A 14,646-nucleotide genomic window follows, 5' to 3' on the forward strand; every position below is an offset into this window, starting at 1 on the left:
GTAATTATACAGGTAAAAATATATGATATAAATACGTGGACATGTAGCATGGTATCGATCTTGTGCACTGTCGCGCGAAAAAATTCAATTAACTCGAATTGATTTCCTGCTAATGAGAGAATAACATCTTGGCGGTGCTAGGAACATTCCGAGAAAAAGCGCATCAGAGAAGTATCGTCCGTTCATTCATGGAAGTACTGTCATTTCCTTTCAATTAACGAAGTATTTTCAACTTCCTTCAAGCTAACGAAGATTTCACTCTAAGCAGCCAAATACGTAGGGGGAATCAGAGCAGGGAAAAGTCATTCATTCGAAGCTGAGAAGGAAAGACAGAGAACTAAAGCCAATCATTTCCTGCTCAATCAATAAATGTGTACAATCTCTTGTGAAATAAAGTATTTTAATATTTTAGCCACTTTATCTGTATCTAGATTTTTTATATAGAACTATTATTTATTGTAGTGAGTGCCATTTTATTTATATGGAGGATTAATCTATTGAGAAACATATCCATATTTATGCAATTTTGATATCACATCAGAATCGAGAAGATATTAATTATTTATTGATGTTATTGACAATGAAACTTTATATTCTCTGAATTTAGTCATTTTTCAATTGTAGTTTGTCTTGAATAATTTAATTTAATTGAAGCATACAAATACTCATGGCAATTAGAAAAATTTTAAATAAATTTTGTATGTAACTCCTACATTAACATATTTTTAAAACAAACAATATGCCAGAAATCTAATTACACAGTTGACTATAGTATCACAAAATGTTTAAATCGTACATTTCTATTTCATTTTCAAAGAATTATTTTCATTCTTTCAACACGGAAAAATGCCAATAAAACTTTTTCAAAATATAGCTCATATACAAAGAAACCGTAATATGTAAAGGGACAGAATTATCTGTAAAATACGAAATGAGCAAAATGATTCTGTATTTAAAAATCTAATGACAAGGTGGAATAATCAAAATTATTATATAAATAAATTACTTGGATAGAAAAAGAGAATACTTCGAGAAAAGTATCAACATAAATCGCTCATAACTATTGTCATCTTTCATTAAGCATTCGTTTATCATCTTAATCTCATCTGCAATTAATAGTCGCCTGTTGCGCGATCAACAAGACTTCACAATTATTACTATTATCGTCATCTTCTCTATTATTAACGTTGTTATGTATACGACAGTAACGTCTGTGTGTAACTTACACACATATTGTTTTGACGTCGACGAAAGATACGAAAGACGACTCATTAATTGCACATTCGAGAGATCAACACCTTTTCGCAAATGTTGTACACAAAATTCTTTTTTCTTCAACGACGCGTCTCGGATTTACGAATACTCTCGCGCCTTTGTCGACAACGATCATTAATAGAATCACGCGTGCGACAACTCTAATGACGCATACGCTGCTTACCTACACTGGCTCGCTCTAGGCTGCAATTCATTTATAAAAATACATTAATACACTGTTGATTCTCACGGGAGCAAACGAACCGGCTAACGATGCGTCTTTCGTTGTGAGCGCGGAAAAACAGCTCGCGTGCCAACAACGGAACGTTAGTGCAGCAGCGAGGACTAAGGCCTTCTCTAGTCGGCATACCATCAAACAATTCAATCAAGATAAAGTATGGAATGTAAATTCATTGATAGAACCTTGAAACTGTGAGCAATTTTTTAAATAAATAACATTAACGACACAAACACCGAATTGAAATCTCCGAATTTAACAGTCTGAAGAATAGTATAACTAGAGATGTCTGCGAACGGACGGTTCCAACTTTTCAGGAAATCATACACGATAAAAGTACAGTACGAATAGCTACGGTCTTTTAAATCCTTGACAAAATTGCTTCAATCTTACGAACAAAGTGTGAAATATCGTTGACCAGGAAGTTGAAGAAAGTGACGTGGACACAATATCATCCGTAATCTGGAGATAAAATTAATTTTCGATGATGTCTGTGACAGATGGTATCACAGTGCACCTGCGAGAGTAAAAGGTTGGCGGAACGTGCCGGTGTAACATCGAGCTTCTACAAAGACGTCTTTCAGATCGCTTCGTTTAGATGCCCGGCATCTACTACAAGCGCATGGGTGGGGATAGGCCGATGTAAGGTGTTTGAGTGGGGGTAAGTGGTCCCTCACGGGGAGTTATGAATGAGTCGTGGAGTCCTGACCCACGAATGTCGCGTGGAGGGGAACAAGCGTGAAGTGAGAGAGAAGAGGGGGGTGTCGTTCAGCGGCAGGAGGTGGCGGAGCGGCGGAGGCGGAAGAGAAGAAAGAGAAGAATAGCAGAAGAGAAGCAAGGATTGTAACGAGAGGAAGGAAAGATTGAGAAAGAGCGAGAAAGCCAGCCCGCCGGGTGATCAAGGAAGGGTGGCGATAGTGGGGGTACTTAGGATACGAAAGCGGGGTGTGGGCCACGTGCTTCGATGCCTTTACAATCGTATATAGGCACCGGTCGACCGAGTGGCCACTACCATACGCTGTGATAGTCATACGGTCGCGCACGAGATAAAAGAGGAAAAGGAACGCTCGTCGAAGAAGGAAGAAGAAGGAGACTGTGGAAAAGAAAGGAAGAGAGGAAAGAAGAAGAACGGTAAAGAGAATACACAATAGATAGAGAGGGAACGGGGCAAGAGAAACGACCTACCGACAAGCAAGGTAGACGGACAGAAGTCCACCTTCCACTTCCATTCCCTTACGTAGGTTCACTCCTACTATAACGACGAACGAACAAGCCTGCCTATAGCTGGCTTCTCCTTCTCTGTTTCTATACCTACCTACCTACCTACCTACCTTCCTCTGCGCCATGGTTAACTCGGACAGAGCCGAGAGGTGATACACTCGATACACTCAGCCGGACGAGGGCAACGAATACCTCAGTCACCTCCTGACATTCGGTATGGTACGACCTTACCCCACTGGCGTACGACTGAGAAGGTGCCGCCAACACAAGGGCTGAGAGAACCAAAAAGGGTCCGAGAAGTTGCCGGTGAAAGGGATATATCACGGGACAAACAGAGACACAACAGAGAAAAGTTAAAGAGAAAAGAACTTTAAGAAAAAAGAAAGCATTATACATGGACCACCCTTAAGGGCGTAACTAAACTGATTCTGTTTTCCTTTCCATACGTACCTCTCCGCCACATTCTTAAACATCTACCGCCCCCTCTCTTCTCCACTCTCTGAGACAACATTCGTGTAACCCCTTTCTCTCCCCTTGTATAAGAATCAGTGCATCGCGTGTGTCAGGACCAGTGCCAAACGGATTGTGATTCTGTGCGGACAATTTCTCACGTAGTAATTGCCTAGGCCCTTACGAACATACTGGGCCCGCCGTGTCTTCCACTATATCCTATGTACAAACGTCATTCGGTGTAGTGCTTTTATCGATAAACGAGAACACAGGGTATCAGTGGCCCGCTTCGACCGTAAAAGTACCGGCGCGATACATCGGTACGGGAACACGCGAGAATAGGATACGTCTCGCTTGCTCCTTAGCTGCCACGCGCCATCGCGAGTGCCGCGTGCGACAAGAGTGATCAAGTGCTATGCGATTATGACAGTTGTCGAGGATATAGCGGTCAATCCCGATCGACAATTGACAATGGAGGCGATTTTATCCCGCGATCAAAGGACAACTTCACATAGAGTTCTTGATCATTGGATTTCTCAGGGTGGTTTAACGAAGACCGTGACGTCCACTAGTTTGACAACGTCAAAGAAATGGTGCAAAAGCTTCGAGACAAATACTCGACACGCGAGATTAAGCTCAAGAATACAAACGAACTATCGTGATCAAAGACACTTATCATGTGAATCGTATCTAGTACCTGCCTTCTACGACGATCGAGGGATGCGGTCGAGACACAACCCATCTGTCACCACGACCACGTGGCTCAGTAAGTCTACGAGAACTATAAAAAGAACACGTTAATGATCAAATACCAATTATTGTCTGGAAAAACTATCATATTTTCTTGCGTTTTATTACTGTACAGCTTAATTTTCTTTTATTTAAACACACTATTTAAGGCAAATAGTTGACATTAATCTCAATCTTGTTTTCGCTAAGAAAGCAAAATTTGATAAAATTCTAACGCAATAATTTTTCTTAGTTATTATCTGTTTGTGAAGAATTTCGAATGACTTATAACTGCTGTAGAATATATCTCGTTACGTTTTAGATTACATTATTTTGATGAAATAGTTGTTGGCAGCGTAGAAAATTTATTTTTCGCCCAGCTGCAACTGTTAAACGCTTTGGTATGTTTGTAAAACCTTTCTTTGTATTATTATCCGAATCAGATTTATACACTTCTACTCGGCTAAAATTATGGTAGAACAAGTTACAGTTAATGGAAAAACGTGCTTCGTTATATAGGTGTCATTCATTATCGCTTTACGCATCTCTGTTCGATGTGCAATACGCATGTATACATCTGACGCTGACTCACGTAAAACCAATGCTTTCTTACGTAATGACCGTTCAGCATCTTTCCTCGATTCTGTTTTCTTCTATGCCAACTTCTCAACTTCTTATCGTCAGAGTCAAGTCGAAATTTCATTGTTACAGTCTGTATGATTCATTCACCCCGTGTCACCTGTTGCATCCGAGTTGAGCGTTGCTGAACAAGAATTGTCCTATCATAACGCATCACAAAGTTTTATTTCTAACTGGAACACTACGAAATTTAAAGATAATCCACGAATTTTGCTGAAACTCAAACGTAGTTAGCAGCTCGGCAAACGTGATCATACAATGTTTCTTTTTTTCGTCTATTGTCCCTGGTGGCATTCTCTCTCGGTGTTTGACGTCACTTTTGAACAAGTCGATGAACGTATTAGTCATCCTCCTTGTAACGGTCGTTGTTATCGATTCTTCTTCGTTCGTTTCGAAAGTGATCCGTTCGCATGCAGCGTTAAGTTCTTTGCGTCTCTTCTCAAGCATTGAATTTCAAATTGAAAAACAACGCGATAATCGCTGAGTGAATTTGCTGCGAAATCAGCGAAAAACGGGACATCGATTCAAGCCAGCGTTGAGACGTGCCTGTCCAACGCACCTACCTGTTGAACGTTCCTCGTTAAATTTTCATGCGTCACGTTTGCTCCCGTAATCCGTTCGTAAACATCAGGATGAGTCAAAACGATTGCACCTGGAGATGCATTTTGTAGATGATGATGCAAAGAATAGATGGAAAACAGGTTAGAATAAACAGTACACGCTCGATGCGTACCGCGACCTACCGCAATGCACTCGGATCCGGGCATGGGCATGATCTGGATGATAAGGGGGTGGCGGGACGGGCGTAATGGGGTATAATTGTCGCGAGTAATGCGAGGACAGTGCGTCATTACCGCATTTTTCAGCATCTTCTTGCTGGCTAGCAGAGATGCTCCTTGCACCGGCTTAGCGCGTCTTAACTTTTTTCCAAGCGGTCGCGGGTTCTCTGGAATTTCGTTGGAACGCCGTAGTCGAGCCATCGCCGTTGAGGTAGGTCCTAGACTGTACCGTCAACACCATCCAGGGGCGAAAGTACCTACAGGAGACGCAAGTGTCGACAGTTAGACGACTACCTACCAAAAACCGCAGTTAATCGCCTGTCATTGCGCGGAAAACGTCATTCGGTTACTTCGGCCTTCATTGATTGTGAACTGATTTAGTTCTATTATATAATGAAATGAAGTACATCCAGGTTTATTTTTCGACGGCCGCTTGAGATATTGAACAGAAAAGGAAAGGATTAAATTTGGAAGTAATCTAGATGTTCCGAATTGAGGTAAATTTGATAATGCGTTCTAGACAGTAAAATTACCAACTATCGGTGGCTTTTTCGTTTTCTTACGGCTTAAGAATGCGAATATACTTGAAGGAGGCACCCATCATCGCAATTCTCATCTGAGACAAATTTGGTGATGGACACATCGGTACAGTAATTAACTTTCAACGGCGGAAAAATGTGGCGCAATTAGAGAAACAAGAGAAAGTACACGATGCGTACACGAGTGACAAGAAAGGAAATATAATCGTACATGTTAAGATCATTTACCTGGGATCCGTGGCAATCTCTAGTACGATAAAGGTGCTTGCCGCATTGTTGAATAGCCAGTTGTTTCCAACCGTGCAAACTTCTTTTGCGTCGTGTTAACGGAAAATCCGATCTTACTTGCACATTTTCCGTTTTAATCGTCGTTCCTCTGAATTGTCAGTTTTGTTCCCATTTCTCAAAACAGAAACCGGTTGCAAGCACGAAAACGTTTCAGTTGTTGTTTGTTCTAACGAAGCAGCAAAATTTAATCGAAGAACATGCCAGCGTGCTTATCTTCAGGCTCACGTGGCAATGCAAGTGCGTGCGAGCAAATTCACGTGATCTCTGTTAAAACTTGCCGCAGTGTGACCTATCTATATTCTCGGCCGAATTCCAATATAATCTGTTCGATTAAAGCTGAGACTCGTGCCTTTTAATTTATCGCTGTACATTTCTGTCCAACGAATACCGAAGATGAACTCATCCGCGAAATTCGAGAAATAACCAACATAAAAATACAAGACAATGAATAGGCTTCTTAGTATCCTATGATGTCTGCGTAAATCATTAGGTCAACTGTTGTTTTTCGCATTTTATTATCTTGGTCCACCACGGGGGATCATAATATTGCTTAAGGAGCATTGAATTGCTCAGTATTGAGGTAGATAATGCATGTCGAGACACAATTTTCAAGGGGCGCAAACTTCCATGCGGCAAATTACTCTCTCGTCAAGATGCGAAACGCACTTAAGAGCCGCTCATTAAAATGCGTTAAATGTCCGCGATGTCTCCCTGTCTTCCCCCCTTGCTCTCTCCTTTTCGTTGTATCTCTCTCTCCTTCTCTTTCTTTGCCAACTTGTTCTTCTCTTTGCGACTCGGGAACGCGACCGCCGTCTACGTTGCATCACGCGTAGCTGCACATTGAAACTAAATTTGTAAGCGCCCTTGTGATCGCACAAGATACCTACATTTTCTGGTCCTTGATGCGACCGTTAGATCCACTGACGTAACGATTTACTTCTCGAATCGTGTCTGGATCGGCCTAAATGCTGCATCTACATTCTATTCGGTACCGAAATAATGCGGAAAGAGATAAATCGTGCTTATAAGCGTTATAACCCAGAATTCGATCGCATGTTCAAGGCACCACTCGTTTCGTCGATCATGATCAGCTATGAATATTTCGAGGCGAAGCAATGTGATTCGAACGAATCTTCGATTCAACCCTTTGCATTAAAAAACAAGCTCAAGGTGTTCGTCGGAATATCGAACACGGTCGTCAACATCCTAAAGGAAGGGATGAGGGTATTTAAACGGAGAAAAGGGAACTCTCGTGTACGCGGTTGGCCGCGGTTGTTATACATCATCCGAATGCGTATGCGACTGCTGATGGTTTGTCGTCGTATCGGTTCACGTGATTCCAGGCCCCTCATCAAGGGTCGTAACTCGTGAAATAATGCGACGACGAATTCACGTGGATGTAATTCGACGAGCAGTGATCCCGAAACTGCCGGATGATCATAAGACGGCCTCGATCGGAATCTACCATTTAGGTTCTTACTATCGACGATGAGTGCATCCGAGCCAAGGATGAGGGAAAGTGCAGCGGGAAGGTAGAAACATCGAGACGGAAGCTCCAGAATAATTTCTCTCAACGGCATCCTCCCCAACACTCTTGTGTTAAATCGTTGATTGCTATCGATCCAATATATCGCTTCTTATCTATTTCGTTAATGTGCCGACAATTCTGCTAATACCATATCGCAGCGGTTAATCGTGAATTGAAAATAAGAACTGCCTGTAAATTTATTACAATACTCACATTTCGATTTCACTTTCATTTTTAATAAAAAATTCTTGGTCGACTGAATGTCGGTGACTGAATTTGTTTTCACAATATTTCCCATAGAATTATTACCATTCAACAATAAGAAATGTTCAACCACAATAAGCATCATTTGAATTTTTACAACAATAATCTTATACCATACCTATGGTAAATTAATATATGCTTTTACAACAGAATTTAGATGGTTTTGAAACAAAGTATAGAAAATTTGTAATATTATCAATGATCAACGAATTATTCCATATCCATAGGCTTGTAATTTTTTCAAATTGAATTAATGAAATGTTTCCTTCCTTTTGGAATGAAAATTTGAATTACGTGAAATCCTCGCTGTCAACGAATTGACAAATTCGTTAATTGTTCATGTAATCGGTTTAATTTTCAGGGTTAGGTAGTCTTTTGGTGACTCTGCTCGTGGTGTCAGTGCACGGTGCTCCGACGATGACCCTCGAGGACAGACGATTAAGCTTGCCCCCGAAGTGGGTGAATCCTTGTGGCCTCGCTGCCGAAGATTTTACCGGTGATTTGGATGTGGTGCAGCTGACAGATTCGCAGCTCCTGTCCCAAGTCGTTGTTCAGGCAAGAACAGCCCTGATGCACGCGCAGCTTTTTCGTGATGATTATGTGAGTACCTTTTTCAATGGCACTACTTTAATTTTCTTTTACATTTCTCATCCGGTTATTCTTTCTTTCAAGGTTAAGTGTTCTTTTTTTTCTTGAAGCGTTATATAACGATGATATTTCTAGTGCTAACTTGATAGATCGTATTTTTAGAATTTCTTATTTTGTACAAGGAAATTATAAATTAGAAGATTAGAAATTAAAGAAGCTTCTTTAAACTCTGTATAAATAATTCAAGTTATTTTACCATTAAAATTTGTTCTGTTCAGTGAAGTTGTGTTAATTCGTATTTCTGACAGTATAACCATGAAACTAGAAATTAGGTTATTACTTTGCCCTCGAAATGTGACTCACACTCACCATTTGGTTTATTATAATAATGTAAAATATGTATTTAACTAAATGTATAGTGTTATACATTTGACGTATTATGTAATTATAGTGAAACAGACAATAGTGGTAATTAATAATAGAAAAATGATAACTTTAACAAAATTTAAACTTCTCAAGTAAATAGTTTTAGAGTCTATATCTACCAATTTGTCAATAGCAAAAGTTCATTCGTGTGCAAAGGATTCAATTTATTTTTTTCCTTTGCAATGTCATATAAAAATATACTTCTGGTAGTTGTTTTTAATAGAAAGATTATGTTTCAAGATAGTCTACTATTTCATTAAAAGAAATGTAGTTTCATTTGAGATATGTTTTTGTTTCTTTCCGGAATTTGAAAGTATTGCAGTGCACCATCGATCAGGCGCAAAGATTAAGTTCATCAATGGTTCAATAATTATCGACGTGACTTCTGATGGGTATCGGGCGGGGAAAGGGGGCACCAAGCGGAAGGCAGTTATGGCAGTGCTTCCGGTCGTACGGACGTTGATCGTAGAGTTACACACAGACCTTCGAAACAGATGTTTCGAATTCTCTTTCGTACGATATTGTGCCGCTTTGTCTTCATACGTAAAAATCTTATTTCCATCATTTTGAAAAGCTTTTCGTAATCCGAGGACAGATTCCTTTTTTAGGGGTAGAATGAATATACGGCGTATCGATACTAAAAATCTCAACCAAAATGAAATTATGAATTGAATTTTATTTGAAATTTTATCTCTGTCCAAACAAATTAGAAATTACACATGCATAATATTAATATTTCGACCCCTACGTTGAAATTTTTTTCAAACATGTTAGTCTTTAATAACTAATTATTAAAATAATAATAGTCAAAGCAAGTGATCTTTTCTTTATTAAACATTTTTTACTATAGTTTAATCATTTCCAGTTAAATTAAATTGTAATTAAATCTTGAATTAGATTTCACTGTACATTAGTAGCTTTTAATGATTATTTAATAATTTAATTCAAAATAAAATGTAGAAATTTATAGAAATTTATATTTTCTTTTACTTTAAATGTTCATAATACATTGGCAACGTACATCACTTCACTCAAAAATTATGTGATGTAAAAAGTAATCTAGTAAATATGAACTCTTAAACGCAAAATATTTTCGAAATTACAAAAGCTCCATTAGTTTAAATATTAGAAATGCAGACAAAAAACGGTTTTCAGATTCGTGTTTAAAAATATTTATTGCGTATTATATATTTGAACAAAAAGTAAAAATTTGTTTAATGCTATTTACGATAAAAATGTCTGTTACAGTTTGTGATTGCCCGATTCGAACGTTTCAACATTATCGTCGATTGGAAGGCAACCACGAAAAGATTATCTCGTTTCTTTTATTGCGATCACTATATGTAGTTTTTATTGCTGGTAAATATAGAGTATCGGTGCAATCACCAGAAATAAAATTTTCGATACCGCCACAGTATAATATTTTGGTTATCTAGCACTACGAAATTATTATAACCAAATAACACTTATAGTCTGGACAGAAATGTCGAAGAGAGGGTAAATTACGCTGTCATTTTAACTATTTTGAAATCATTAACAAAATCTAGAAAGTTTGAAGGTTCGAATTTCGTAAAAGAATTTTTATTTTTGTTCGCTGTGTATTCACTTAGTTGTAACATAGATTTCCTCTGATTAAGAATGACTATAAGGGTATTTGTAATTTTGGAGTATTAAATACGTAAATTTGAAAATCTTCAAATTCACAAATTTGCAAAGTTTGAGTTTCCAAAAAGCCATATTTCTGAATTTTCACAAGCCTAAACTTCTGAATCTCTAAGATTTTAAATTTGCGAATGTTTTTCACTCTCAAACTTCTAAATCTCAAATTTTTTAACTCTTGATATTTTCAAATTTCCAGACACTTTAATACTCAAATTCATAAAACAAATTCTTAATTAAATTCTTAATTTGTTTAATTCTCATGTTTCTAAATTTCTGAATTATAAAATCTCGAAATTTCTAAATTCTCAAATCCCTAACTTTCTAAATCCCAAACTTTCAAATTTCTCATATTTCAAAATTTCCCAATTACCAGTTACTAAATTCCATACTCTTAAGTGTCCAGATTTTCCAAATTTTCAGGTTTGCAAAATTTTACATTCTGAAAATTACAATTCTTCATTTCTAAATTTAAACATTTACAAATATTTTGATTCTATAAACTTAAATTTTATAAATTTGAAAATTCTTGCATCAAAACCAATAAATGGTGGGTTTTCTTCTATAACGTCTTATTCCCTAGATGAGCCTGCCCTACTCCCTATTCTACTTACCTTAGTTTTTATCATTTCAATCGTAAGTAATTGTCCTCTTCTAATCAATTGTGGTATTATTTGCAAACTCATAATGTAAAAGTTAATAAATTGGATTTTAGTTCCATCTTTTAAAAAATGTAGAACAAGTACATTTATATTCTGTAATATTTTCGTTTTAAGTTTCTTATTAAAAATTTCCTATTTTAGTATCCTATTTGATAGGTATTTTAGGACTACAGTTAGGGAAGGGCATAATGTCATAATGGTAATTATTGTGACTTTCAGTTCAACGTGAAATCGAATTTAAGCTAAATAATCTTTTGTAACAATGCAAACTTCAGATCTGACCTAATATCATATCATGCGCGTCGATCGGAGGGAAGCGGTTCATTTTTCCTTTGAATATTCGCTAGTTATTCGTGACAGAGTTGGTACTATGGCAGGTAGCTTGCTCCGTCACATTTCTTTTTTCTGAATATCATCAAATATGTAAGCGATCTTTAGTGGGGGTGAAAAAAAATAGATCCGTGCGACCGTGCACGAAGATCCTTCGTTTCGAAAGAATCTTCCCAGCCGATCGTGCCTTATTATCTCTAACCAAGGACAATAAATCACGGTTCGGGTTCGGCCTCTCTCGTTGCTCAAGGTTCCTCTTCTGAAACGATCCGAAAAAAGAGACGTGGAAACCGCAGCTACGGATCGAAGCTACGGTTACACACGCGAAACTTTACTCTGGTTAATTTTCTTTCTTTTTAGGATAGATTAAGCTTGTCCCTCCTCCCCCTAGTTATGCATCGTGCACACGTGTCGACATGATTCCGGGTCTTCTGTTAACTGAACGTCCTTATGTGCCCGCCAAATTCTTGGACCCTGTCAAGCTCATCCTTGACGATCGTTCCACGTGCTTCCTGTTTCTTTATATACTTCGGGAGTTATTCAGGATCGTCGTATGTAACGTGCAGTTTAAATTACACCACAGCTTACACTGCGTTGTATTCCACCCTTCTTAAAATATTATGCATATTTAGTCAGGTATTAAGTTCCGCATATCAAATGGCGGACTTTAAAATGTAGAAGATCTAACACGCTTTATTAATATAGAAATAGAAAATAATACTTGCAGCACATCGAATTAATGCTTATGAGTTGATTAGAATGAATAAAAAACGTTTCATCAACGTTCTGAATGCAAATTGACGATTTAATGCATCTAGAATTTAGTATTCCTCATGAAATTCAATTTCTAGATATTTATATATCGTTTAGTACGTGTTTGTGATAGTAAAGAAATTTTCTTATTTGTTTTGCCATGAGTAATGTATAGCTGTTTGGTTATACAATCTCTTTTTACTTTGTGTATGATGAAATGTACGAGGTTTAATACTACGTGACTCATTCGAGTATTAAATATTGACCTGTTGTTTATTTCGGTATATTGGCCATTTTGTATGAATGAAAAAGTTATCCAAATGTAACTTAAGTAGTTTTTAAATATAACAATCGGAAGTTATTCTATTCAATTCTAATAACTCAAATGAGCAATGTTCGTTTAGAAAACGTATGTTGGTTAGGAAAATAGTGTCAGTATCTACCATAAACAGCTCCGAAAATGAGTATAAACGACTTCTTTTTTCTAATTTCGCAATATTTTTTGTTGTTTTACTTTTAAATATATTTAAGTGAAATAATTGGAATAAATTTTCTGACTGGAGAAGAATTAATAAAATTATAAGTAATAGTTAACTGTGATTTGGCGTAGACATGCGTTTCATATACGTTTATCGTTTACGAAACCCGCTTTACATTTATTGTGCGTGTGATCTTTCATTGGATTTACTACGGTTATGATTTAGTTGAAAACTGAAATTCTATAATTTGAATATATAATAAAAAATCATATCGTGTCCTTAAAATATTTAACGTGTAATATTTTGTAACATTTTTTAATGTTAAAATATTTAATAATTTTGAAGGTATTGTAATTTTGGTGTAATTTTTTATGTATTTCAACTATTGAAAGCTTTCCGCATCGAGTTAAACAATTTTTATGCGAAAAATATTTTTACATTATCAAAAAGTAGAATGAATGTATAATAAATAAGAAAAGTATAAATATTAATATATACCTAATCAATTGTTATAATTGATATATCATATTCAAATTTAATTAAAAATTTAAAGTGATATTAATTACAACAAATCTCGTGACAGCAATTAAAATAATTGGAGAAAGGAATCATTTACATCCATTTTTAAAATCCTTTATGATGAATTTTGACATCGCTTTATATTTGGACAGCCCCAAATCGCACTGATTTTAATTATTACCAAACAAAGTGTGTAACATTCAAGTTATTTTTAAACAACTAATATGACATTTATGTAACTTCTTTTGTCCAAATTTTAATAAAGTATAATTTTAAAAATTCATGTTTTGAAATCCACACACAGTCCACAAAAGTAATTGGGCACTTTGAATTACACATTCTAGAACATTGCACGTTAGAGAAACTTACAGAAATATTGTCTAATAACAATGTAATTTCCGCACATAGCAAATCTAAACAAATCAGCTTTTTATTTCTGAGGGTACTTGGAAAAGGACGTTTACGTAAACACAGTACATTTTTATACATTTTTTTGACTCAAATAATAATAGAAAAGTGGTCATTACTTTTGCATATACGTAATTTTAACACCTGTTTATTAGTTCATAAGTTCTGTATCATCAGAAACCAGTATGCCATTTTACAAAAACTTGTTTAAAAATTCGAATCGGATAATTGCAATATATTTTCTTCCTAAAGAAGTTAACGTTTATTGTATGCGATTATGAAGAATATTTTCGTGTTCTTTTGTGCATACAGGGCTCGTTCCGCCCTGTAATCCCACCAAAGTCACTGTGGAAACGTTACATCATCGTTCTACGATACTCGATACCGATGTTTTCTCAGTCAACGCATAATCCGATATCGTTTGGCTCGCTAGTAGCCTTTCTTCCTCTGCCTTTCTCTTTCTTTTCCTCCAATTTCCTTGTAATACGCATAATTTGCGTCACTTGAAAGGAAACGTTGGTTTCCCGATGGTTTTGACCGTGTTGCAAGAAGAGAATTCTATGGACGTCCCCAGTGTTGATACCAACTTCAGACCTGTAGGCGACGCACTGTCTGATGGTCCAGTGACGTCACCTCTCTGGTCTTGTTATCGTTCCAACGTCGGCAAACACTCTGTAGAGAAAAGGCAGATTAGTGAAGGGATACTGAGAAGCAAGGCAGTTTCGTGAGACAGATTTTGCTCTCGCATGCACGTGGCTGAGCTTTGTGATACTGTTTCGATCCGCGAATCCCTTTATCTGTTTTGTGGTTTGCAACGCGTACTTTCTGTTTTGTTGATTAATTTGCATTTTCTAGTATATGTTTATAGAACTTCCATTATTAAATTTTTAATG

The 14,646-nt window shown here is 36.9% G+C and overlaps 1 protein-coding gene across 1 annotated transcript in view; it reads left to right on the top strand.

Moving 5' to 3' along the window:
* Positions 1-2,343: 2,343 nt before the first annotated feature.
* Positions 2,344-14,646, top strand: part of LOC100881431 (uncharacterized) — a 32,761-nt gene continuing 20,458 nt past the window's right edge. The window contains exons 1-2 of the mRNA XM_003704731.3: positions 2,344-3,929; positions 8,291-8,529. Coding sequence (XP_003704779.1) covers positions 3,587-3,929; positions 8,291-8,529 — 582 coding nt within the window. The 5' untranslated portion in view covers positions 2,344-3,586. The remainder of the gene's footprint in view (positions 3,930-8,290; positions 8,530-14,646) is intronic.

The sequence above is a fragment of the Megachile rotundata genome, chromosome 9, assembly GCF_050947335.1.
Source record: "Megachile rotundata isolate GNS110a chromosome 9, iyMegRotu1, whole genome shotgun sequence".
In the NCBI taxonomy this organism is placed as follows: Eukaryota; Metazoa; Arthropoda; class Insecta; order Hymenoptera; family Megachilidae; genus Megachile; species Megachile rotundata.